Below are 26,799 nucleotides of genomic sequence, written 5' to 3' on the forward strand. Positions count from 1 at the left end.
CTGCAGTGATGCTATTCCAGAGCACAGAATTCTAAGGATAAAGCAACAACTGATTCCAATCCTTTCAAGGGAGAAATCCATGGCTCACTCGGTTCTACAGCTGTTGGATTCCATGGCAGCCTCCATCACCATTGTTCCCCTGGCCAGGTTTCACATGAGGCTTCTACAATGGCTACTGCTTACCCAATAGTATCCTTTTCAGCATCCTCTTTCAGCCATGATTTGAGTAACCCACAGGTGCAAACAGGATTTAAATTGGTGGATGACACACAATCTGTCACAATGGTTTCGCCCCTTCTCCCCCCAGCAACCTAAGGCCATGGTGACCACGGACGCCTCCCTGATGGGGTGGGGGTGGGGGGGCTATGTCAGGGACAGACAGTCCAAGGCACTTGGTCCGGACTGGAGGCCCATCTGCATATAAATGTTCTAGAGCCGAGGGCGGTGCTTCTGGCATTGCAAGCATTCCATCCCCTGCTGCCATCTGGGATGATTGCGATTCAATCAGACAACATGGCGGTGGTCTGGTACATCAACAAGCAAGGTGGAACCAAATCTTACCCCCTTTGTCAAAAGGCCATGAGGATATGGCAATGGGCGATGGCTACCAACCGTTTTCTTCTAGCAATGCATATTCCCGGGAGTTCCAATGTGATAGCAGACAGACTCAGCAGGTGCATTCTTCAACCTCACGAGTGGTCCCTGAATCCCTTGATAGCGGCGGAGATCTTCCACCGCTGGGGCCATCCTTGCTGCGACCTCTTTGCATCCCTGACCAACTACAAATGCAGCAACTACTTCGCCCTGATTCCCCCTCAAGGACAGTCACCCAGGGACGCTCTAGTCCACGATTGGCCCTCAGGTCTTCTTTATGCATTTCCACCCTTTCCCCTCATCCCCCAGTTTCTGAAGAAAGCCTGTCGGTTGAAGAGCAAGGTGATCTTCATAGCACCACATTGGCCTCGACAGATTTGGTTCCCCTTCCTTTCGCCTCACCTACTAGATCGACCATGGATTCTCCATCCAAACCCAGAGTTGATCTCACATCCACAGAACCTGATTCATCCCAACTTGAACAGCCTGTAGCTCACGGCTTGGCTACTCCAATTCCCTTGATTGCCAGGCAGAATGATCTTTCTTTATCAATACGTGATATTCTCATTGCATCTCATAAGTCTTCCACTAGAATTACTTATCTGAGCAAGTGGAAAAGATTTACCTGTTGGCTGAAAGATAAACAAGTAGATCCCTTCTCAGCACCAGTGTTGATAATACTAGACTATCTGGCCGACCTCTTTCAATCGGGTCTATCGGCCTCTACCATTAGAGTTCATCTGGCTGCAATTTCTAATTTTCATGAGGGTGTCCAAGATTCCTCTCTTATGTCCCACAAATTGTGCAAGACCTTCATAAAAGGTTTGAACCATCTGAAGCCACCTGTTAGAGAACCTATTCAATCATGGGATTTATCATTAGTTCTACAAGCTCTGACAATGCCACCTTTCGAACCTGCCTCTTCTTGTGACCTCAAGTATTTGTCATGGAAAACCTTGTCTTTGGCCGCCATTACTTCTGCCAGACGTATTTCTGAGCTTCAAGCTCTATGTATCAGGAGTCCATACTTGATTTTTCATAGAGATAGAGTGTCTCTGAGAACTAATCCATCCTTTCTGCCTAAAGTGATCTCTGAAATGTCCATTAATCAAGCCACTGAATTGCCAGTTTTCTTTCTCAATCATTCAAACAGAGGAGAGTATTGCCTACATACCCTAGATATCCACAGGCAAATTTGTTTTTACTTAAACAGGACTAGGCCCTTTCGTAAATCTGACAAGTTAATTAGGATCTGCTGTCGCTAAGGTCACATTAGCTAGATGGTTGAAGGACTGTGTGACCTTCATTTATACACAATGCAATATCTCATTGCCTACTACCATGAAAGCTCATTCAACAAGGTCGGTGGCAACTTCTGCTGCCTTCCATGCCAAAGCTTCCTTACATGACATCTGTGCAGCTGCAACTTGAGCTACGCCTCATACCTTCATCAATCATTACAAATTGGATTTGGCCTCCAGGGGAAGAGCATCTTTCGGTTCTACGGTGCTCAGTAATGTCCTTCCATGAGAGCCTCCCAGGAATAGAGGTAGCTGGGGATTCTGTCCCATGTGTAAAGAATGAATGAGGATTAACAATATCAGATAAAGAAGTTATATCTTACCATAACGTTCCATCTGTATTGTTGATCCTTCCCCCTCCTGTGGTTTCTAGTGGATCTCACCATCCGGTTCTCTTAGGTTATTTGACCAGAGGTAGCCTCTGCTTTCTTTGACTTGCAAACTCAATCTGAGGTAACAGGGAAAGGGGGATTGTGGGTAAGAGTTTAGCTCGAGAGTTTGAAGCTGACGCGAGCCTGGAAAATGGCCGGCTTGGTTCTGAGGTCGGAACCTATACCCATGCGTAATGACTGAACGAGGATCAACAATCCAGATGGAACATTATGGTAAGACATAACTTCTTTTTCTGCCCTACTCAGACTTTCCCAGTCAACAAATGTTATATAAATATATAAAAATTAAATACAGATACATTTCGAGCTTCCGATATTAACACCTTTATGCAATTATCCCTTAAGACATTGGCAAACGTACATTTCTAAAAAGAAAAACTATATTAACACATTCTCAGTTGCAAACATTATAAGGTGCATACATTTTTTATTCAGAAAAGCCAAGAGCACAAACCAGTGTGCAAAATGGATTAATACTTCTTCTACTCATTCATGATCCTTTTAACAAAGGCATACCTTCTGTAAACTGATGAATGTACCAAGAAGAAAAACATCAAATTTACTCACTGGGATACGACGTTCATTAAACAGAGTAAACATCTTCTGCAGATCGGTATCCAAGAGTGCACTGGGAACCACGTTGTACTTTGGCAAGCTACAAAAAAATCAGACAGCCATAGAATTACACAGACGTTCCAAGTATAGCTACATGTACATTTTAGTGTTTAATTTCACATTGATTTTTTTTTGTACTACTGCAGTTATATTAAGATCAAAATTTCAACTTGCACAAAACAGCCTCTACTTATTTAAAAAAGCCTAGTTATCTGAATACATTTATAAACACCAAATACAAAGTACATTTCTCAGAATTAATATCATCAAAAGGCTATAAGATCACCTTCTAAATGCACAATAATGAATGACAATGCAAAGTGCTACCTGAAACATACTTTATATACTTGTATGACTGTAGATATGATCACAAGTATACTATTAATGCCAGACTTGGTAAAAAAAAAACATGGTCATTTTATTGTCATCTGTACTTGCATTTCTGTGTACCACTCACTGGCACAGAAGTCCAATTCTTGAGCAAAGTAAAGTTATACATGTGAATCAAATGTGTAATGAGTTCAGTTGATATCAAAAGGCCCATCAGCCTTACTTCTGTATTATCAAATTTACTTTGATTCATTTGCTTATCAGATAACCTTATCAGACACAGGACATATTTTTCAAGAATGACCTATAAACACACTACAATTAAGTTATTTACTCAGAGTTAATGGACTTCTTTATTAGATTTTTGGCAACCAGTTAAGTGGATTGGTTGACAGACCCTTTTCAGCCATGACCCAGGCCTACTAGGCAGAATTTAGTGCATCACATCAAGTATTTACACAGAAGCAAGTACACTTAATACAGCAATTATCACAAGAATGTCTGAAGAAAGGAAATGACATACTTACATAATAATCTGAAACAACATTTACAATAAGTAATCTGAACAACAACTACAATGAGAACAGTGATGTACTTGAAATATGAAAGAATCAAACACAGGACTGCACACTGAAGCTCAGATTATAGCCTCAACCCTACAGTACCAAAACCCTCACCTGGCCTTGTGGGACTGAAGTATGAAACCGTGAATAGAGCCAAGACAACCTGTGTTTGATTAGCAACACAGACATCTGAGGGGGCTGTGTAGAGAAGGGTAACCAAGTAACCGATGCCACCACACTGATCCTGGGGGGGGTTGCAAAGTGGTGACTAGGTGTACTGCCTACATGTAATGGCTTGGTTGGGATGTGTTGTCAATGTAGAGCTCTGCAATATGGAGCCATGGAAAGGGTATAAAACCAAGCAAGACTTCTCCTCTCGACCATTTAGTAACTAACAGTCTTTAAGCCACATGTGGAAGCGATGGACAGGCCAGTCTTTGGAGAAGCTGGCCTGCTCCTTAAAACTCAACTCTCACCAGATGGGGAACAAATCAGGTAAGTGGGCTTGATGGGCAGGAATCCACTTGGCCAGAGGTGTTCTGCATACCTCTCAGACTCTCTTCCTCTCAGACTCTCTTCCTTGATGGAAGACAGAGTCAAATAAGGGCAGGTACAAAAGCCACTGGGGGGTCCCAGCAAGGTGGAGTTGGACAGGTGGGATTGCCACAGTAAATCTGATGAAGAGAACACTAACTCTGTTGAATAATTCAGGTTGCACCTTAACTTAAACTGTATTTATCTTGCATTTATGTTCTTAAAACTATGCGCAGCAAATCTAAAATACATTTTGAGTGAATATGAAGCTTTGGAATTTTAAATACATGTGTGTGTACGGTTCCACTTCACAATGTGAATTACTGAAAACTCGAACTTCATATGGTTGAGACCACATCATTGAGTTTTCATCAACTCAAAATTACAAAGTGTAATAAAAAAAAACCCAAACATTGTTTCTGCAGGGAGGCAAGCCCCCCTGCACCCCACACACCACCCTACTTAAATATACCAACTCCGAGATCACGCTACAGTGGGGAAAAGGGAAATCTCACATTCCACACTGTATGCAGAAGCACAGAATGGGAGATCTCCCATTTCCTCTCTATAGTCCGATCACAGAGATGGTATACTTAAGTAGGGAGGGTGCAGGGGGCTTGCCCCCCTGCAGAAACGATATGTTTGATTTTTTTTCTTTTTTTTTTTTTATTTCACTTCCTAATTTCGAGTTACTGAAAACTCGATCATATGGTCTTGACCATATGAAGTTCGAGTTTTCAGTAATTCGATACTGTGAAGTGGAACCGTGTGTACACGTTTTACATGTGGGCATAGCCAGGGCCTTCAGTATACTGCCGCACACGTAGAGTTTAGAATTATTACCTCACTGTGAAAGACTTCAGTGTTGTCTAAGATTAGTTTCATATCTTACATCTGCTGCTTGACAAGATCTCTCACTACTCCACAACCCAGAAAAGAATAAAGAAAGTTTCTGAAAAGGAATGATCTCATGGTTCCACAACCTGCAGATCAGGGTGGTGATGAAGGCTGAGGTGTTAAAACAAAAGATTATTACAAGGGGGACTGTGCCTTGCTCTGGTTCACACCCTATCATAGTCAGTCTGTTCATGGTTTCTGCTCCTATAGGACAAATTGCCCAATGTGCTAAATACACTGATGACTGTAATCTGGGGTATATTCCAACACTAACGGAGACAAACCTCAGTCAAAGGTCAACAAACCATGTAGGAGCTTGGTTAAGTGTCAAAAAGAGTAATAATAATATCACTAGACATATCAACTTATACCAAGATCACAGAAAACATTGTGTGACAACGGTTTATTAGTGATTCATTTACAAAACAAAAGACCTAACATTATTTTTCCTTCATCTGAAGACCATTAGAATAATTAGCAGAAATTCAAAAGTACTTTAAAGTTAAAACAATTATGTTTTCAGTAACTCAGATCTACAATAGACATCTATTTTAGTGGGAAATTGAGCTTAAATGCATGCAGCATGCAGTGTTCTGTAATGGCAGTCTAGGCAAATTGCTTCAAATAGTGTATTCTCAACAATTTTCTCTAGCTGTACTATTCCCTACCACATGAACTACTCAGGCAAATGATTTAGAGACAATTTTAATACTTGTCAAGTGGAGACACTTCCCCAGTGACCCTAATAACCGCTGATCTACATTTCAAAATGGCCAAGTTCACCACCACAGTTTCCTAAGTGATGGATAACACAGCTGAGATCTACAAGATAAATGCTTATCATCAAGATGATATGCAGTCTTGTGCAGTAAAGGTTGCCTTCATGAAGACTACCTTTACTATGTAGGTCACCTCAGTTCAAGACTACCTAGGAAAACTAAAGGTAAAACATAGTCTTACATCAAGAGAACTGAACAGCTGAAAACTGTCAGCACTGCAAACTGTTGGGGCTTACATGGCTAAAAAAGTCTGATGGCAGCAAAGATATGATTTATTTTTAAGAAGAACAGCTTCTTAATGTACTACATCTAGAAGTAACAGACACAACATTAAGAGAAAGGGCTCATGGGATTGGATAGTTAAAACAGTGAACCATAAGATAAGCTGCACCAAGTCATCTTTAATTTGTTGAATTTTGTGGACAAACAGCAACTGTTACATATAGCTAAAGACAGAAATCTCTTATAATCACAGATGGATCATGGTCAAATGGGGCCCTAGGCAGGTTAATGGACGGGCACCCCCAGCCATTCCAGTCTCCCATCACTTTTCTGTCTCTCCCAATTTACCATAAGCACTGTTAAAACGGGTCAATGTGCACACTATTTTCGTATTCACTTTTATAATGATTACAGAGATTTGGGTTTGAAACTTTTATTTTGAATTTTAGAGCACAGACATTAATGGGCATTTGTCAAACAAAACAGTCTCATATTAAAGACAGACTCAGTATAAGCAAAAGTAAAAATGGTCTTCCCTCGAAACTCTTATTTATTAAAAATGCACAACAGCACATTCATTAAGAATTTATCTGGCCAGTGGTGGATTAAAAGTACCTTGGACCCTGAGCTGAAACCATGGGCTTCCCTCAGACATTTTTAGGACCAAGCATAAGTGCATGTGTTCTTTAATTCACCTTCCTGACTGTTTTAAATGATATTTTTGGTTCAATAAAGCAACATTTGTTAGTATCTGTTTTAAATCTGTAGTTATGAACATTTTTCCAGTAAGCAGTAAAACAAAATGCATGAATTAATATCAACAAAAGGACTCATTTCAGGACATTCATATTAATAGCCAAACTCATTATAGCAAGACATCAAAATTCTTTATTAGACTGGATCCTAGTGTCAGACCTTAGCAAAAACTCCACCACAGGTACAATGTCAGACTCTCTCAGTGATCATCTCCCAGTCTGTACAACTAGACATCTCACACATCCAGTTAAACAGCAAATTTATAAAACACATAACCTTTCCAAGTTTAATCCAGAAATGTTCATTACTACACTATCATCTATTAACTGGAACTACCTAAAATCCTCCCCTTAGACAATGTTGTAATTGAATTCAATACAACTTTTCTAAATATCCTAAATAGTCTTGCATCTCCTAGAAGGAAGAGACTGAAAACACATGATGCGATTTGGCTATCCAAAAAGAATAGAATGCTAATGAAAGATAGAGAAAAGGCATGGAAAGAATAGCAAAAATATAAAACACCTCAATATGCTGAAAACTTCAGAATGTTAAAAAATCATGCCAAAAACCAAATAACTGAATACAAAATATTAACAACTTTGAAAAAAATACTAAACACAACCCTAAAAACTTTGGACACCCATTAAAGAAATCTCACATCTCAGCCAAAAATTTAACCCAAACCCCCTCTCCTAATAACTCGCCACTTATAACTGGAAAACAGTTCAACTATTTTTTTTTATAGATAGTATAGCATCTATATCCAAGTATTCCTCAACATCTAATTCCAACCTTGCCCAACAGCCACATATCACCACATCCACTTTTACCTTCAAACCTGTGCCCACATCCTATATAACACTACTCTTAAACAAACTTAAACCATGCTCTTCTTCAGCTGATGACCTTCCAAGCAAGTTCCTAAAAATAGCAGCTGATAGCATTGCGTATCCTATCTCAGTCCTTAGAAACATGTCAGTCAAGAAACTCCATTTTCCCTTTCTCTGGAAAACGTCACACATTATTTATCTGCACAAAGGAGGAAATTCAACAAACATAAATAACTTCAGACCTATAGTAATCTCATCTCCCCTCGACAAAATACTTGAAAAATGTATTCCAAAACAATTGCTACACTATCTCCTGCAGGAAGAACTCCTATTCCCTACACAACATGGCTTCTGCCTTTCCCATAGTACTAGCACTGTTCTTTTAACATAACTTTCAAAAAACTAGAGATAATGGCAAACTAGTCTCTTCTGTATTTCTAAACTTGTCTAAAGCCTTCGACACAATTTGTCACAGCAAACTTTTTCACATGTCCTAACTAGGTCTGTCTCAGCCCACCCTTCAGTGGTTCAAAAGCTACCTGTCTAACAGGTATCAGTCAGTAAAATGACACTCTATGCTCTCTCCTTACCTCCCAGTCACCATTGCTGTACCACAAGGCTCTTTCCTTGGTCCCCTCCTCTAACATTTTCACCAACACACTGTACACTTCCACACAACAGGCCACCCTAATACAATGCGCAGATAATTCCACTCTCATTTGCACATCTGACAATGTGGTACACCTCTAAAAAATTAAGGAAGCTTTAGCAGCCACTGACACATGGCTTCATAACTCATTACTCATGCTCAACCCAAAAATGTTTCCCCCCTAAATCATTCTCTCATGAAAAACCTAAATTTAAAGTCCTGTCTCTTCATAATACAACCACTGAAGTCACTTCTCATAGCAAACAATTAGGGGTGATAGTGGATGATAATCTTAAATTTGACCTACATATACGGAATTGCGTAAGAAAAACTTATCAAAAACTAGGGATGCTTTACAGAGACTAAACCTTTCTCACTGATGCAACTAAAACTACACTTGCCACTACTTATCTCCTCTCCACTCTTCTTTATGGCACTCCCATTCTTACTAACCTCCAAACTTCACAAAAATTGAAACTTAAACAATGCTATAACAAAATTGCTGAGTTTGAAGCACATATCCCTTTCAGAACTCATCAGTGTACAGCAGTGAAAAGCCTAAATTGGTTAGAACTGCTGCATCAACCAACATATACACTTCTTACCACCTACAAAATTATCCAGCATCCATCTGCCTGTCCAGCACTAAAAAACAAACATTCTACATAACTATGTTCCCAATCAGTCACTGCAATCAAGTGAGCAAAAACTTCAGTCTGTCTTTAAATCTAGCAAAATCTGCTGGGCATTGTCTATACCCATACAAGGTTGCTAAGGCCTGGAACTCCTTACTTGTATCCATCAGGTCTATACCCACTCTCCCATCTTTCAAAACCACTCAAACACTTCCTAGTTAAAATATGGCTCTTTTCTTGCTCAAAACCAGGGTAACCTATACTCCTAAATGTGAACAAGTACCTTTTCATTCCTTATACCTCCTTACTCTCTCTTCTTCATTTACTTCCTTACTGCTATCTAAGACTGTTCTCTGACTTTCTCACTAAATATAATACCACGTCTGTTTTTTTGCCTCACTTCAAATTGCAATTCCTATTTGTATTAGACTAACTTACCTTTAATTTCTCAACAAACTGTCTAAAAATTTCTCTAAATATTAAATGATTGTTATATACCTTGTACTAATTCTTAAACAATGTTTTTACATTATGTCTAATTTGTTATACTTAGTTAAACTGCAGATGTTGTTTTATCTGAGAAGATTGCAAAATTGTTCTTAAAATATTTTGTAATGATTTGGAGCTTTTGTCAACGGGCATCCGCTGGAAATGGGCTTCTACCAGGTCGGACTTTCCTGGTAATCAAATGTTAATAATGAAAAAAAAATAAATTTCAATCATAAGAGGCCACTCAGACTGTTGTCATTATACTCCACTTATGTTAGCACTCAACTACTGCCACTTTATCAACTATGTACAAATCACGTCTGACTGTGATAAAAGTGGCCACAGCACAGTATTTCAATTTCCTTTACACAGATGTGCACTCTTCCTGCAAAGAGGGACTAAAGACTAACTTTTATCAGTTCAGCAGGGTCATTTTTATCCACAGTCATCAGTCAAAACCAGACATTATAGCTACATTATTGAAGGCATCCTTTTCAGATGTCTGTGTAAAAAAAATAAATAAATACAAATAGCCAAATTAATATATTTCAAAAACGTTTCACACAAACACTCAGTAGCCAAAATACTTCAACTTAATTCACATACAAGTAAGCACACTAACCCTGCAAAGACCATTTAAGAGCATAAGGCACTTTCATCCACAGAGACCACCACCCCTAGCAGCTATAACTACTTTATTGACTCTGTTATACTCCCTATTGATAAGAAGAAATTAATTACATGTAATTTATGAGTAGCTTTGGATAAATGGATGGAAATGTACAAACATCACTAGCATCAAACTAAGTTCCAGCCACACACTGCACTGTTTAAATACAGGAGCACTTACAAGACCATTCAGAATATTAACCACCTGAAAACATATGCCAAGTCAATATGCACAGTCTCTGTAGAAAGTACAGTTGTGCTATGTGTGTTATTTCCTGCCAAGGATAGAACAGCTGGCCAGCTTCCAATGCTTCAAGGCACCTTTCATGTGTCCAAATTGTTAAGCAGCTCAAGCTATGCTAACTAAAAGATAAGTTGGTCACAAATTGCTTCAGAGCTTTCCTGCCAGCAGAGACAGGGAGGCTGAACCTTGAAAGGACAATGCTAGGAGCAACAAAAATTAAATGCCCCCATCCTGGCATGAAAAACATACCAATAAAACAAGGGGGATGGAAGGAGGGAGTGGTTACTGCAGCAGTGATCATTCGAACATCTACTGGTATGATAAGTTTTATTTACATAACAGTACTAGTATGCTCATCATATTGTTCATGGCTGCAGCAGGATTAACTATATGGGTAAACTACCTTAGCTAACTACATTTGGGAGGTGGAAGTAGAAGAGTCTAGGAGCCCCTACAAAATGTTCCTAGAAAAGCTTGAGCTGGAACTACTGAAAATCAAGGTTATAGTAATTTGTAAAAGTATGTACGGAGGACCAAGTAGCAGCTTCTAGAATAATTCTAGACTCCAATCCTTTCCAAAAAGCCACAGATAAAGCCAGGACCTTGACCCTCCCCAGAAAAGTTTTGTTATGGTGAGTATAACAATAGGTAATAGCCTTAAATCACCATATGGAAATCTGTTTTGACACAGGTTGCCCCTTCTTCTTACCTTCAAGAAATGAACAACTGATCAGAAAATCTGAAAGGTTCAGTTCTGTCAAGACAGTACCCAAGTTGTCTGTGGACACCAAGGTATGGAGCATCATCACTCACCATTAGAGGCTGAAACTCAAGACACTCTTCTTGCAGAGGTCAGAGCAACCAGTAAAATGTTTTTCCATGCTAAGAGCCTCAAGTCAGCCAAATTAGTTGGTTCAAATGGAGAAGTGGTAGCTTCTCTAATACAAAATTAAGAAGCCAAAAAGGGCCACTGGTTTTCTTGGAGGCCTGTTATGCAAAACCTCTTTCAAGAACATCTTGACATGAGACTGCATTAAAAGAGGACAATCCATGGGCAAACACACTGAAGTGATAAATAATGATAAATTAACCTTGACAGTGGAATAAGAAAGGCCATAGGACAGTAACTTGCACAAATATTGTACAATCAGACAGCAATTCAGCCTGAATGGGTGATGATGTTGGTGGAAACAATTAGTAAAACTCTTCCATTTGCTAATATATGATTTTCAAGCATCAGGCTTTCTTGCCTCCATTAGTACCTGCTGCATATCCTCTGTAAACAGGTGCCTAAATGGTATCAAGTTCTGTGACGCCCATGCACTAGCACAGTAATCAAAGAGCCTCAATCCTCACCACTATAACCAGTGATGGGTGTGCACATTGGGAGGATAACAAGTATACACACACACACACACACACACACACACACACACACACACACAGTAAAGCACAATTTCCCTTAAGAGCATACCGAGATCTCAGTCAGTCTGGGGCTGGTTTCTCCCTTTCTCTCCTGATCCCCAATAAGACTCCCCACTGGCACAGCTAAAGGGTTCAGATCCCAGCCGAGTTGTCAAGCCAAAACTTCAATTACCATCTCTGTCCAACCAGTGCTTTGTGTCCCTGCCCAAGTAGCTGACACACACACTTTGAGATCTGGTTTATATACAAACACAAAGACACTCCTGGGGAAAGCTGGCACATGTTTTCAAGCAATGCCCCCTGCTGCCAGGCTATAAGGTAGTAATCACTGCCACCAACTACTCTTATCAGCTACTAATAAGGCCCTTACCAAAGGGTGTTCAGTTTTACTGCGCAATATTATTATCCAAATAGTAAGTGTGACTGAGACTTGAAAGCTACTTAGGGGTGGATGGTACAGTATTGCCAAATACATGAAATGCACTCTAAGAGCTTAAATTATCTCTACACAAAACAGCCACAGTTGAAAGGTTTAAAAATATTTAATAATAAATAATAAAAGCACAAGACAAATCTCCTCAATTCAACACAGTGCTAATCAAGAGTTCAGACACAGGAAAATTATTAAAATAATACTGTATAGTCTGACGAATACAGAAAACAGCTAGTCTAATCTTACTATTTTTATCTATTCCTAAGAGAAGTTACTGTTCTAAACAAATATCTTAACTTACATACAGAGCAAAGGCACAGTACTGGTGAGTAGATGTGTTCAGGTTCAGACAAAATCCAAAATGCTCTGATTCACTCTCTGAGAAAGTCTTAAATTGGCAATACATCTCTGCTGACTCATTTTACATTACATCATTCTTGACACTTCTCTGGTTTAATTTCCCAGGCTAACAGATGCTCAGAATTTTAACAGTTCTTTGATCTTGCACCTGGCCAGGAAGCCACAGCAATAAAAGACATTATATATGTAAAATCTAGCAATTAACTCTGGTCTCAAAACAAAAGAAAGAATTTGCTGGTCCAGACATCACAGCTCTGAGTTTGAGATCAAACAGCTATGCTTGACTTATCAGCTTTCTTGCAGGAGAGTGCACTGTGGTTACATTTTTGAAGCTCAGTACAACATATAGTTTAGTTTAATCATAACATATAGTTCTCTTTTACATTTGTAAAACCAGCCTGTGGATTATATTAATATGTACAAATCACATAGAATTATTTACAAGATTCTATCAGGATGGGCTGGCAGCCTTTCAGTTTTTCACAAGGTCCTATCATGCAGGCAGTGAAATAAAGTTGACTGATGTTGGGGTATATCAAACACAGTGTTCTTTTGTGAGTAGATCCAGTTTGTGAGGAAGCTTGTGGTAATTGTCCCTGGACATTTCCAAAAGAAGGGAGAACTATACTTGTTTGGGCCAGAAGGGAGTCACCACAGTGATCTTGAAGGATTCCTTCTGAATCTTCAGAAGTACCCTGGACAGTAGCAGAATGGGTTGAAAAGCATACAGGAACATTACTGTCCAAGAAAAGAAAGGAAAGGAAAAAGGCGTCCGTCTTCCAGGCCTTCCTACATGGAGTCCTGGAACAGAATATTGCCAGTTGATTATTTAGAAAGAAACTGAAGAAATGAAATATTCAAACAAATCAATAAATGAAACAATAACTGGCAGGTCAAATCCTCACAACAAACAGGAAACACGAAGGTTGATGTCAAATCTTTGTAGTTAATGTAAAATAATAAAACAAGTATGTGCTTTCGTTTAACTAATGCAAACTTCATCAGACAATAGTATAGTATAAAACAGACATTTAAATAGTGTGCACTTCATTCTGATTGGACAAAGCCACAGGGACAATTTAAAAAGGGAACGACAAGGAAGAACAAGGAAAAAGTAACCCCTCAATCACCATATTACATCCCAAATATGTGAAAAATTGCTATGTTTATGGGAACACAGATAATTCAAAATAAGGCACCCATTCTCTACTGTTTATGTATACATCCAAAAAGGAAAGATGTTTGAAAAAGACAATACATTCCATATTTCATTATCATACTTGTTGCACTACTTTATTTCTTTCAAGAGCTTTTAATTTTAACACAGGGATGATACAGGTCCTTTCCTGGCCATTTGTCAGCATGCAATGAAATCTGCCATCTGAGTTCTTTTAATTCTAAAAACACCCCCAAGGCCTTTTATCATTAATGTCCACATGGTCTATAGCCACAAACCTAAAGTTATGGTCAGTGTTTTCATGAATATGCCTGGCTAAAGCATTATTCAAATTGTTCTTTCTAATGGCATAGTCGTGTTCGTAGATTCTGTGGCTAAATTTCCTTTCAGTTTTACCTATGTAAAACACAGGACACAGGTCACATATAGCCACATAGCCCACTGCCTTTCAAGGACAATTATATCTCCCTTTTATACAGTATTCTAAATTATTAATAATGAACATATCCCCAGTTTTAATTTTGTGGCACCATTTACATGTTCCACATTTGTGGGTGCCCAAACGACTGGACACATTTTGGACATGCCTATTTTTAAGAAGGTCCTTTAAGTTCTTACCTTTCTTGTATGTTATTAATGGTTTATCACCTAAATGAGTTCCAATTCCAATATCCGCCATTAAGATATCCCAATTTTTCTGAAAAATCCACTTTAAGCTGTGGAAATCAGAACTATAAGTAATGGTCAAAGATTTCAGAAAGGTAACACTATGCATGTCTGGTGCCATGAATTCTGTATTCGACAAGTCCCAGTCTAAAATATCATTACCAACAATAGGTTTAAAATAACCTGTTTCTCTATTCCCTGTAACTTCTTTTATTAATTAATTAAGTAGGTCCACAGGATATGTTCTTTTTAAAAACATGGTTTTCAAATTTGTGCACTCAAAATTAAAATCCCCTTCCCTAGATACCATGTGGGCAGCTCTTACTAGCTGCCCTTTAACAACTGATCTTTTCTGGTGATCCGGGTGGGAACTACTGTAGTGCAGGATGACATTAGTTTAATATGGAAAGGTCCTCCATCAATGTTAGATCAATTTTTAGAATATATTAATATCACAACCACTTTTTTACATTTCACTTGGGTTATTAATTCAAATTTCCTAGGGGGGGGGGGAATCGCTGATCCAAAACACATCCACACACATTCACCTAAAATCTGACACCTAACCCTACACTAAACTATACACACACCACTAACTATCCATTTACCTTAACCCAAACCCTAAGGTCCGTCACTATTGCACACTCACCTCATTCACTCCCTAACCCTAACTCACCTAACCCGTCCTAACACTCACATCCACACAATCGCACACTTACCTGAATCTGACCCGTAACTTTCCACCACAACACTGAAAATACCGAAGCAACAGAAACGGACAACCAAATTATTTTCCTAGGAAAAAAATCGGGTTTCTGTTGCTTCGATATTTTAAACATTCGCTCACATAAGTTTGATCAATCAGCATTTGCTTTTTTAAGCGTTTGCTGATCTAATATAGACCCAATGCTTTGTGGTTGTCTTCAGAATCAGTGTCGATTTTGTTTTCGTAACTAGCTTTGGAGGATTTTATCAGGGATCGCAGCTTCTTACTGAGGCTGACCAGGGAGCTCCTCCACTCATGGAATTCTACTCTCTTTTGCAACAGTTTCTTCCTTCTGTTGTACAGTTTGTTTATGGCAGGGGACCACAACCAGATTGGCTTCCTTTTTTTGAAGGATAGCATCTTGGTTCTGTTTGGGATAGCACGATCCATGCACTCATGTAAGTGCTTATAAAGTGCAATTGTGTAGGATTCAGTAGTCGTAACTGTATTGTCCATCTGCATGGGTGTCATGAAGTTCACCACTTCTGTCTTAAGAAGCATGAAGTTGGCTTTGGAGAAATTTTTTACCATGGTTTCCTTAATGGGGGGGTGGGGGCAGGATGTGGATATCTAGGGTAATTAGCTTATGGTCAGATCGAACCAATGAGACACTGACTTCAGGTGTGGAACACCAGTCACTCATGTTGGTAATGACTAGATCTAGGATATTGTTGCCCCTGGTGGGGGTGTGGATAAGTTGATCCAGGGCATTGGAGTTTATGAATTCCAGAAAGTGTTGAGTGAAGGATTTGGTACATGAGTAGTTTTCCCAGTTAATGGTGGGGTAGTTGAAATTGCCCATTATTAGGGTGTTTGGTTGAACCCTAATATTTTCCAGTACATCAAGAAAAGAGGAGTGGGAATCCTGGGGCATGGTGGGTGATCTGTAGCAAGCTACAATTTGGACTGCAGTTTTGCCCAGAGTTAATTGCACTTGGATAACCTTGGCTGCATTATGCTGAGCAACTAGCCTGCAGGTGTGAATATCCTTAATGATTATGGACACACCTCTGCCTTTGGTGTTCTGGTCCAGGTTACATGGCCGAAAAGTATGGTATGAGTTATATTATCAAACACAAATCCCCTGAATCTGGATGAAGTAACCAATGATAAAAGTATAATGTTCCAAAAGAGCCACCAACTCATTGGAATACACACGGCAAAACACTTTAATAAAAAATAGTAAAAATATATAAAACATGTGAGCGCTTTCACAGATTCCTCTCTGCTTCCTCAGACATACTACAGTAACTGCTGCTCTTGTTTAAATAATGATACATCTGTGTGAAATCCAATCAGTTGACAGTATCTTGAAATAAAAATTAAAAAGACATACACTATATAAACAATCAAATCATAAAAACAGTGGACTAAAAATGTATGTAAAAAACTGTAAAAGCTTGCTCTATAAAATTAGATGGTGTTAAAACTGTAGAGTATATGTATAGATGTTAAAACATGTGACTGAACATAATAATCAATGTTTCAAAGCCCTGTTCCTGAGAAAAGGTTTCAGTGAAACCTTACTATTTAGTCCAGGTGGTCTGTCAGCCTAAACTCTAATTATCCATTCTTGTTCTGAGGCTTCGGTCTTATTGTTCATGTTCCCACCTCTTTTATTTTCTTGTATAATATGTAACACTAGAAATTTGAAGGTGTGTGTGTGGTTCCCTCCTTTATAGCATGCATCGCTAATGCACTTGTCTCTTTTTTATTTTTAATGTTCCTTACATGTTCTAGGACTATCTTTGAGCAACCGATTAGTTTTGCCTACGTAGTAGGATGGGCATTTTGTACAGAGACCAAAATATACAACATTCTTACTATGACAGTCTATATAAAAGCGTGTATCAATGCTGAACTTTCTAGTCGGGTGTGTATACTGCCCCCCTCCAAATATGAAGGGGCAGGCTGTACACCTTCTACACGGAAAGGTACCTAGCCTATCAGACCTTGCATAGTGGTCTCCATCTAACTTCTTGTAGCACAACTGTCTTTTTAATGACATGTTGTTTTTAAAGGTAAAAGATGGTGTAGCCCCTATAACACCTTCTAGTTCATCCACATTTAACAATATGCCCCAATTATTTTTAATTATATCACAGACTGTACTGATATTACTTGCAAATGTTAATGGAATATGTAATACATCATTCTCTAGGTTCCTGTGGTACTGGTGGCATAGTTACTTTGGTTATACTGGTTGGTTCTCATCCTGTCATAATATTACCTAATATATACCTCTCTTTCCTCTCATTCCAAGCCACTTTAATTTGTTTGTCTATATCTCTGGCTTTATATCCCCTTTCAATAAATTCATGTTTTAACAGGGTAAGCGCCTGAGACAAACTATCATCATCATTATATAGTCTCATGCATCTAACTATCTGTCCTTTGATCACATTGGTTTTAGTGTAGTTAGGATGCATACTACTACTATGTAGGACATGTGGTATGAGTTATAGCCTGGTAGTGCAGGAGTGCTCTCTGGAGCCTTGAACCAGGTCTCAATCACTGCACAGATATCAATGTTCTCCATTTTAAGGAGTGCCTCAAGTGAGTGCATTTTGAGATTTAGACTTCTAGCATTGAGTAGCATCACCCTCAGTTTTTGCTTGCCTGTTCCTGTTACAGTGGTGAATTTGCCATTTGAACCTTGCCTAAAAAAAGCACTATAGGGGTGGCAAGAACCTTAGCCAGTATCTGGCATCCCAGGGGTGACAGGTGCAGGCCGTCTCTGGCAAAGCATCGTGGTCTGTCGACTATATCATCCTAGGCAGACAGATACTGGATCCCTTTAGAATGGCACCAGAAGCTTAGCCAATTGTTGAAGTCAATCATTTGTCCTTGTACTGCAGCATCATTCTGGGTGATGGCAGAATGCTACTCAGGGCTAGGGTCATACCTGCCTGGGCTACAAGATCGGAGAGCTCTTCCATGTCTCTTTTCATGTAGTCCAGGGAGGTACGTCTCAGGTCATTCACACCAACATGGACAATGACAGAGTCATATTTGTACTTGTTGTGGAGTGACCTGAGTATGTGTGTTATGTGGCAGATCCTGGAACCCGACAGGCAGCTGACAGTAACCTTCTCCTTGTTTAGCCTAGTAAGTGGGACATCAGTGTGCCTGACTATAGAGTCACCTATGACTAGTGTGTTGGGTACGTTGTTTTGCCTTATTGGCTGTGGTTGAGTGGCACACTGAGTCTGCAGGCTATGTGTCATTTGGGTTGTGTTGTGGGGTGGAGGTTGCTTGCATTTTTGCTTTGGAGTTCTCTGTTGCTTGAGCAGATTATTATTGATAGCCTCCGCAAATGTTTTTGTGTTTCTATGTGTGGATTTTTGTGGTGTAGATTTAGTGAGACTATGTGATGAGTGTGGTATGGTGCAAGTGTTTACCTTCTCCTCTTGACTGTCAAGTTCAGTCTTGATTGGAGAGAGCTTTACCTCCAGTTCGGCTAGATAAGTGCATCTCTCACAGGTTGTAGTGTTGGGTGGTAGAAGGAGAGGGTTGTCTGTGTACATGAGGCAATTTCTACATTGCCCCAAGATGCCCAGATTCATCAGATAGACATGAGAGAACACTGGGAGCTGACCATTGGACATGCCTGAATAAAAAAATATTTTCCTCTAGATAAGTGAGGAAAGTGAGTACAAGAGCTGTTTTTCTCTAAGCAAGTGAGGAGAGCATGTACCAAAAACTGTTTTCCTCTAGGTAATGAGGAAGGATGAGTGCTGTAGTAATTAGGTTATTTAATGCTTACAAATTCTGAACAAGTGCTGATCATGAATAAGCAAATTCAAGTGCTAAAACTAAGAATCTGTATCTGGACTAAACTAGTTACAGGAAAGGGGGAAACAAGTGGAAATACGGGCTTTTAAATTAGAAAGTTGAGAGAGATGGAAAAACTGCCCAAACGGCCAATGACTACAATTTCTGGGCCAGAACCACTCCTTATGTGGTAGATAGGTTACCTAGTGCTTACCACTCCCACTGATGAGCTAGAAGGCTTCCTTCCAACACAGAAAGCTTGGGGGGCTCAGAAGCTTGCATACAGTCCTGGATACAGCAAATCTGAATTTGGACTACACTAGTTGCAGAAAAGGTGTGCATAGATATATACACACACACACATATATATATATATATATATATATATATATATATAGAGAGAGAGAGAGAGAGAGACAGAAAAGTAGCTAAAACAGCAGTAAAAACAATTCAAATGCAGTGCAAGCTAGCACACGAGTATGTAGCAATGTTAGACCAAACAGTTTAAAAATGCAATTAAATTAAAAATGACTAAAAACAAGTGCAGGAGGAGTCTATTAGGTAGAATGAGGTAAAGAAATGGGACTGGGGGGAGTGTCCCAGATTAAATCTACAGTGGGGGCAGGCAACTGCAAAAGCCTCCAAATTTAAACAACACAGGAATAGGGAGGGTGGGTATGGGAAAACAACACCTTCAGCAGAGATCTGAAAAACTATACAGTGAAGCAACAGTGCACAACTCTGAAGTCAGCCAGCAATGATATAAAATTAGTCAAACAATTACCAGTACACAACTCTGAAGTGCCAGAAAAAATTACTCAGCTGTTTATTTTCCCAGCCACCCTCCCATTCCTTAATCTGCTTTTTAAACTTGGTGATTTTAAGCTACCCACCCTTACTGTAAATTGAGCTTTATAAGCTCCTCCCTTTCTACACTGTTGTTTATATCTTGATTTATTTATTTGCCTTTCCTTGTGCTTATTTTGGGTAAAAAGTGCATTCTGCCTCTCATTATCTGTTCTACTTGCTCTGAATTTATTATCTACCCAGCTGTTGGATAAAGTAGCGTATTTTTTTTTACACTCTGCTCTTTTCTGTGTTTTTACACTAGGAGGACATTGGATTTTCCATCTAGTGGCAGTGGGTAGTAGTCTGGCTGGCCTGTATAGGTTGGGGAAACACACTAGAGATTCCTGCATGTATTTATTTATTGGCTGGAGAGCTTATTATTCAGCTTACCTTGTTTTTAGTGCCTTTATAAATTCTGCACAATGAAGTGGCTCTTGGCTCATTTCTACAAAGCAAAATAATTTTATTGAATGATCAAAACTTTTATAAGCTGTTTAAAAGTACTGTGCTGTTACCTTGAATTACTTATTTCCTTAAGTTTAAGTTTGTTTGTGGTAGCATTTCACTCCATATACTCTTTTACTGTGGTTTTACATTAGATGTACATGGGATTATTCACCTAATGGCAGTAGGTGTTCACCTGGTCTATCTGAGTTGGGAAGCACATAAAATGGTTCTAAGTATAGTGTTTTATTTGCTGGATGGCTCAGTACTCAGTTTTCTGTATTTGCTGGTACAAAATTGGTACATTTGCATGGGGCTGCTCACTTTGAAAGTGCCATGTACAGATGCAAACATGTGGAAACCTTGTTTAATTTCATTATACTGTAAAAGGTTACTGTGCTATTTATTGTTTTTTTGCACTTCTTTAAGGTTACTTTTTCAAATTGCTGTAAGGGCTGCTGTTCTGCACTGAAATACATTGTATCCAATATACTTACTATTAGTCATCTGTCTGAGGTTTCTTAACACCTGGCCTCCAAACCAGTCATTTTACATTAAGATGGTCAAAGTCTACACTCTTGTGGCAGGAGGAGAGGGCTGATTTCACCTATCTGGGCTGGGAATTGCTGGTGGAAGGCTCATTTTGTGCTTACCTGATTGGACTTAGGGCATAGTTAGTGTAAAACTTTTTTCTGACGTATATAAGCCTCACATCTGCAAGAAACTTTGCACAGCGGCAATTACTGATGTGTTGCATACATACAATTACCAAAAATTCAAACTTCCCTACAAAAAAACAACTCAAAACTTTGCCTCAGTTCTGTGTTGCTCATTGGGGCAAATAGTGTGGGTGGTGAGCAGCATTTAAGCATTTGGTTAGGACTATTTGCGTCTACCTTTCCTTACTATAGCACCAAAAACCACAATAATAAACAGATGCAAATTTATTCAAAAGCTTCCAATAAACATCTAATGGGCACTTTCATTCTTGGTAAGACTTCATCAGACTGAATGAAAAAAACAAGGCACAGTATTATATACACATTCTCATTAACTCAGAACCAATTAAAATAGTTAAACAATTACTGCCTGCGTCCATGCTTAAGATTTTTTCTCTTTAAATATATCTTAAAATTTTGCCTGCCATTTAGTCCTGGAAGGTTGCTAGCATCTAACCTCAACAGCCAGCAATATTCCCTCCAGTCTAATTCTTCTTCAGCATCTAATCTATTAGCAACTTCTAAAACCTGATCAAGAACCAGAGCCTCAGGGGAACCACTCTACATTTAATTAAACAATCAAGCTTTCCTCATGCATTATCGCCGACTGCTTTCTCTATGGCATGCAAATGCTCATATATCCTTCTACTCAATTGTCTTGTAGTTCTCCCTACATAATACATAGGACAAGCAGAGCAAATAGATAAAAAACTATATACTTAGATTTACATTTGTAAACATCTTTTATAAAGACTTTCATATTATTAACCCTTGGATTATTAATATCCAATTTCATACAATGACAATACCTACAATTAAAACATTTAAGCATTCCCTTTTTACCTTCCTTATAATTCCTATCACTCAACTTGGCCTGGAAAATATTTTTTAAATTTCTCCCTCTTTTGTTTACAAAAACAGGTGCCTCCCTAACTACTTTTCACATTAGGAAAACTATTTAGAATTTTCCAATTCTTTCTTATAATTTCTTTTATTTGCTTCCTGCCTAGGGAGTACTGCAATAACATCCCCATTCTACAATTGCCACATTTTTTCTTCACTACTTCGGTGACACTATCCTTAGTTTTCTGAGAACTGCTGACCTCTTCAAGGTTTTGCCTGACCATCTCTGTTGGGTAACCCCTAGCCATTAACTTGGAGCACAGAGATGCCCCTTCTGTTTTAAAGAATTCATCACTGTCAGTTAAGTTACTTATCCTTCTCAACTGCCCTTTTACTACATATTTTTTTTATACTTAAAGGGTGCATGCTACCAAAATCTAAACAGGAATAATTTGTACTTCTTTCTTACATATTTTGTTTTTTCATTCATTCTCTTCTTTAAAAACCTCAGCATCTAAATAATGCACATTACTTAGACTTTACCAGGAAGTAGATTCTAAATAATCACAGGTAGAATTTAAATGCTGAATAAATAATAATAAATTATTCAAAATTACCTCTCCAAACTAAAAAAGGTAATCAATAAAAACCATAATATAACACATTTTTATAAAATTTGCTATTTCTAATAAACTCCGTCTACAAGCCTACCATAAAAACACTGACATGACTGGGGGCCATTGCCGCCCACATATCTACCCCATTTGTCTGCTGGAATAAGGAGCCATTAAATTCAAAAAAATTGCACAATAAAATAATATCTAACACTTCCATGATAAGCACAAGCATGTCCTCAGTGAAAAGACCAGAGCGCAACAACTGAATTCTCACATATTCAGTTTCAACAAAATTAGGTATCATGGCATACAATGACTGTATATCCATTGTTACTAAATCAGTACCACACACAAATAACTTCTTAACACCTTCTCTAAAAGTAAATGTGTCTTGAATGAATGATTCATTTTTCTCAACCACTGTTTGCAGCTGTCTGTCTTCAAAAATAGCCATGGCTTCTGTTTTACTACCTCCACTAGCCACAATGGGCCTAAAAGGAGGATCCATCAACATATTTATATATTTTAGACAACCTGAAAATTCTACTTATTTTTGGACTATCAACAGAGAGAGAGTTATTTTACTATGAATCCTCCCTTCACAAACCCATTCATTTATTAACGAGTTAAGATTGTAAGCACTCTTAACATCTATGAAGCTGACTTTTATAATATCTGTTGTCCTGCAGCATGCAATTAATTTTTCTTACATAAAAATCTCTATGTAAAACAACAAGAGCATTTCCCTTATCTGCTTTAGTAACTAAGATGTTAACATCATTTTTCAACCTTTCTAAAGCTCTATGTTCTTCACTATTCAGGTTAAAAACTTACCCTTGGGCCAGTTACACAACAGTTCTCCTATTTGCCTCTCCGAAACTGTTAAAAATCTTCCAATTCAGGCCTCAATGGTGGATTATATATACTCGGTTTACTAAAACTACTTACATTACATTTATCCTGTTTGAAAATAAACTTTAAATTTAATTTTCTTATCTAGTCCCTTAGTTAAAAATGTCACAAATTTCCACTCTTGCTACTAGCACAAAAGTCCTGCCCTTCTTCAATACTTGGACATCATTAAAATAGAAAGTCCTTTGTGAAAAGATAACTATTTTATAAGTCAAAATCAGTACAAATACAATTTATCTCCACAAACTCTTCTTTCTCCCTCTCAATCTTTGATTGCCGTTGCCATATTGCTTGCCTTTTCCCTGCTTCTCAGCATTCAGAACAGCTGCCACTTGTGCCCATGTTCGCTCTTCCGTTCCCAAATCCTGATACACATTTGCAAGTTGGGAAAAAAAAAAAAAAAAAAAAAAGAGGAATCTCTGTAATTTTCCTTCCTTCTCACAAAACCATTGCCAGAAGGTTTACCACGATTCAAACCCTCTGCTTCCTTCAGAGCCAAATGGCTCCACCTTCTCACTTACACATTCGTCTCTGATGACTCAGAAGACACCTGCTGACTGCTACTGCAACCTCATTCCTTGGATAAACCACACCCCCTTCATAGTCAGCACGGTCCCTCTAACATTTTTGACTCTCTTTTTTTCAAAATCTCATTTTCTTTTATCAATTTGTCTTATTCTTATAGAAGACAGAATTTAGTATCAACGTTCTCAACTATAGTATCCTCTTTGAGCTTAAGATAACTCACTTTGATGGAATCATTAAGCTCATGAACTTTGTTTATAGAAACCAATCAGGATTGCTATATACTCCATACCAGTCTTTTAGTTGAGCTCAATCCAACTATTAATGAGCTCCTTTGGCATATGATTATCAACTGACATCTTGCTGATCCTCAGCCCTTTATGCACTCTCCTGGCTGCAATACTACTCTTGAAAAACAAAATGTCCCATTGCAAGCGCTTTAACTTTATCAGATCTTTTTCCAAAAGTACAAAACACTCAGAGAAACCAGTATCAGTGTCTCAAACATTAGTATAAACAGCTTCGCCAAAAGGGTTGAAGGGGACAATCAATCTGTTAGAATCTCATCTCTCTGTGTTTGAAACACCAATTCAGATACCCCAACAGCTACAGGATTACCAACAGTCTTATTCAATTGTACTTGCACTGCCTTCTTGATTAAGAACAATGGAGCCATTAGGCATGTCATGCACTGTGAACCCAGATGGGATGGCAAAATCATACAACTTGCTTCAGATTGACTGCTCATCTTATATCCGATCTGACAAACCAACTTAAACTAATAAACAGATTACACATTGTAAAACTGTATAAGAACCAAAAAATAAACAAACAAATATGAAATTATTGGAAGTTTTTGAATATACTCTCATCTGGTCATTATTTTGCTTTTTTGGTGCTTATACAATTTTACAATGCTTAATCCATTTATTAGTTGAAGCTACCTTACTATACCACCCAGGACTATTGCTGCTCACAGAGATGCTGCTCAGACAGCATCTGGTTTGGCACTGGACAGCATTGCTGATAAGGACAGCTGCAGACTACACCAAGTAAGCACCCTTCCCTCATCCGATTACAAATACCCTCCACTCCTATGCTCTCAAGTAGACATTAGGACCTGCAACCATGGAAGGGCACTTTTCTGCTACCTCTGTATCCAGCTTGGTGGACATGGACATCCTGAAGCAATGTAACAATTGCCTTATGTACACTGACAACCACTTAATTCTCAAACAGACAAATACAGTACGTGAGAGATGTAGTTGCACACTGGCACTGGAGGCTAGACTCTCAAATACAGACACAAAAAGCAACAAACACGTAGTCAGTGACTCACACATACATCACTCACTGCACCTGCAAAGGGCCAAACACATAGACCCACATATGCAGAAGTGCTCACATGTAACTTATCCAAACCTCAAAGTCTTCTCAGGTGCAGTCCTCAGAAACTCCGCATGCACACAAACAAGACAATTCCCATCACAACACACAAAGCCATATGTCACTGTGTCTCAGCTAAGTAGACTCCATCGTGAGACACAATGATGTCCTTTTTACCAGGCTACATAAGGGGAAGGTTACGGTTAGTTGCCAGGATTTGCCAGCTCACGCAGGCACTCAGGTCACTTACCCCGGAGTACCAGTATGACTCAGTCATACTCCACGTGGGCATGAATGACATGAAACATACCTCCTTGAACTATATGAAGAGACATGAGTGAGCTCTCAGAATATTTATGTCAAGTAGGTATAAGCATAGCATTGAGAAGTATTCTACCGTCTCCAAGGATGATGCCACAATACCAGGAGAAAATGATCAAATTTAACAATTGGCTTAGTTACTCCTGTCACTCCAAAGGGGTCCAATACTTAGCCTGGGAGGACATGGTTGACAGGCCACGATGTTTTGCCTGGGATGGTCTTCACCTATTACATGTAGGCTTTCGGCTACTGGCCAAAACATTATCCACCCCTATAGTGTCCTTTTTAAGCAATGACAAACCTTCCATCATAACAAAAGCTGAAGGTGTTACTGCTCAGTGCTAGGAGTCTCAACAACAAAAAAACTACACACCCTGAAAGCTCTCCTCACCCTGGAGAATGCTGATGTCTGTTGTTGTTGTATCTTTCAGCTTTTCCCAGTTAGGGGTCGCCACAACGGAACTCCGGTCCGCTAATGATTGGCAGTAGAGTTTTACATGCCGAGTTGCCAGCCCTGACGCACAACCTTCAACGAAGGGACGCCCATTCACGAATGTCTCCACACAGAAGACGCTCTAGCTGAGAATCGAACAGGACAACGTCTTACTGTGAGGTGACAACGCTACCTCAGCACTACCACCACAGTGAGGATGCTGATGTCTGTGCAGTTACAGAAACATGGTTCAAAGCCATGGAAGATACTCTGGCAGTGCATGGCTATAACGCCTTTCATACATTCTGACCACCCACTGAATATGAAAGAGCAAAAGGCACAAGTGTATCTGAAGCCTGATAAAGGTGGTGGTACTGTTTTAATAGATAAAATGGATTATATAAGCTGTATGAATGCAATTTTGAGTGACACCGAAGTATGAAAGGGTTTCCATTAATGAAGTTAATTTAGCAAAAAGAAAATTTATTTATTCTTACAGGACTCATTATTACAAGGGACTATTAATGAGAAAATATATAACTTTTCCCCCAATGAAAACACAGTCAATACCCACGTTTTTTGGAATCCCTAAAGTACATACAAGTATAGAGAAACCTCCATACAGGTTAATAGTCTCAGCACATAAC

General features: G+C 38.9%; 1 protein-coding gene across 1 annotated transcript in view; it reads right to left on the bottom strand.

Moving 5' to 3' along the window:
- MTMR11 (myotubularin related protein 11) overlaps nt 1–26,799 on the bottom strand; it is a 1,184,472-nt gene that overhangs the window by 323,498 nt on the left and 834,175 nt on the right. The window contains exon 8 of the mRNA XM_044079897.1: nt 2,855–2,942. Coding sequence (XP_043935832.1) covers nt 2,855–2,942 — 88 coding nt within the window. The remainder of the gene's footprint in view (nt 1–2,854; nt 2,943–26,799) is intronic.

Source organism: Protopterus annectens, chromosome 8.part0 (genome assembly GCF_019279795.1).
Source record: "Protopterus annectens isolate FY-2018-M chromosome 8.part0, PAN1.0, whole genome shotgun sequence".
NCBI classification, from domain to species: Eukaryota; Metazoa; Chordata; order Ceratodontiformes; family Protopteridae; genus Protopterus; species Protopterus annectens.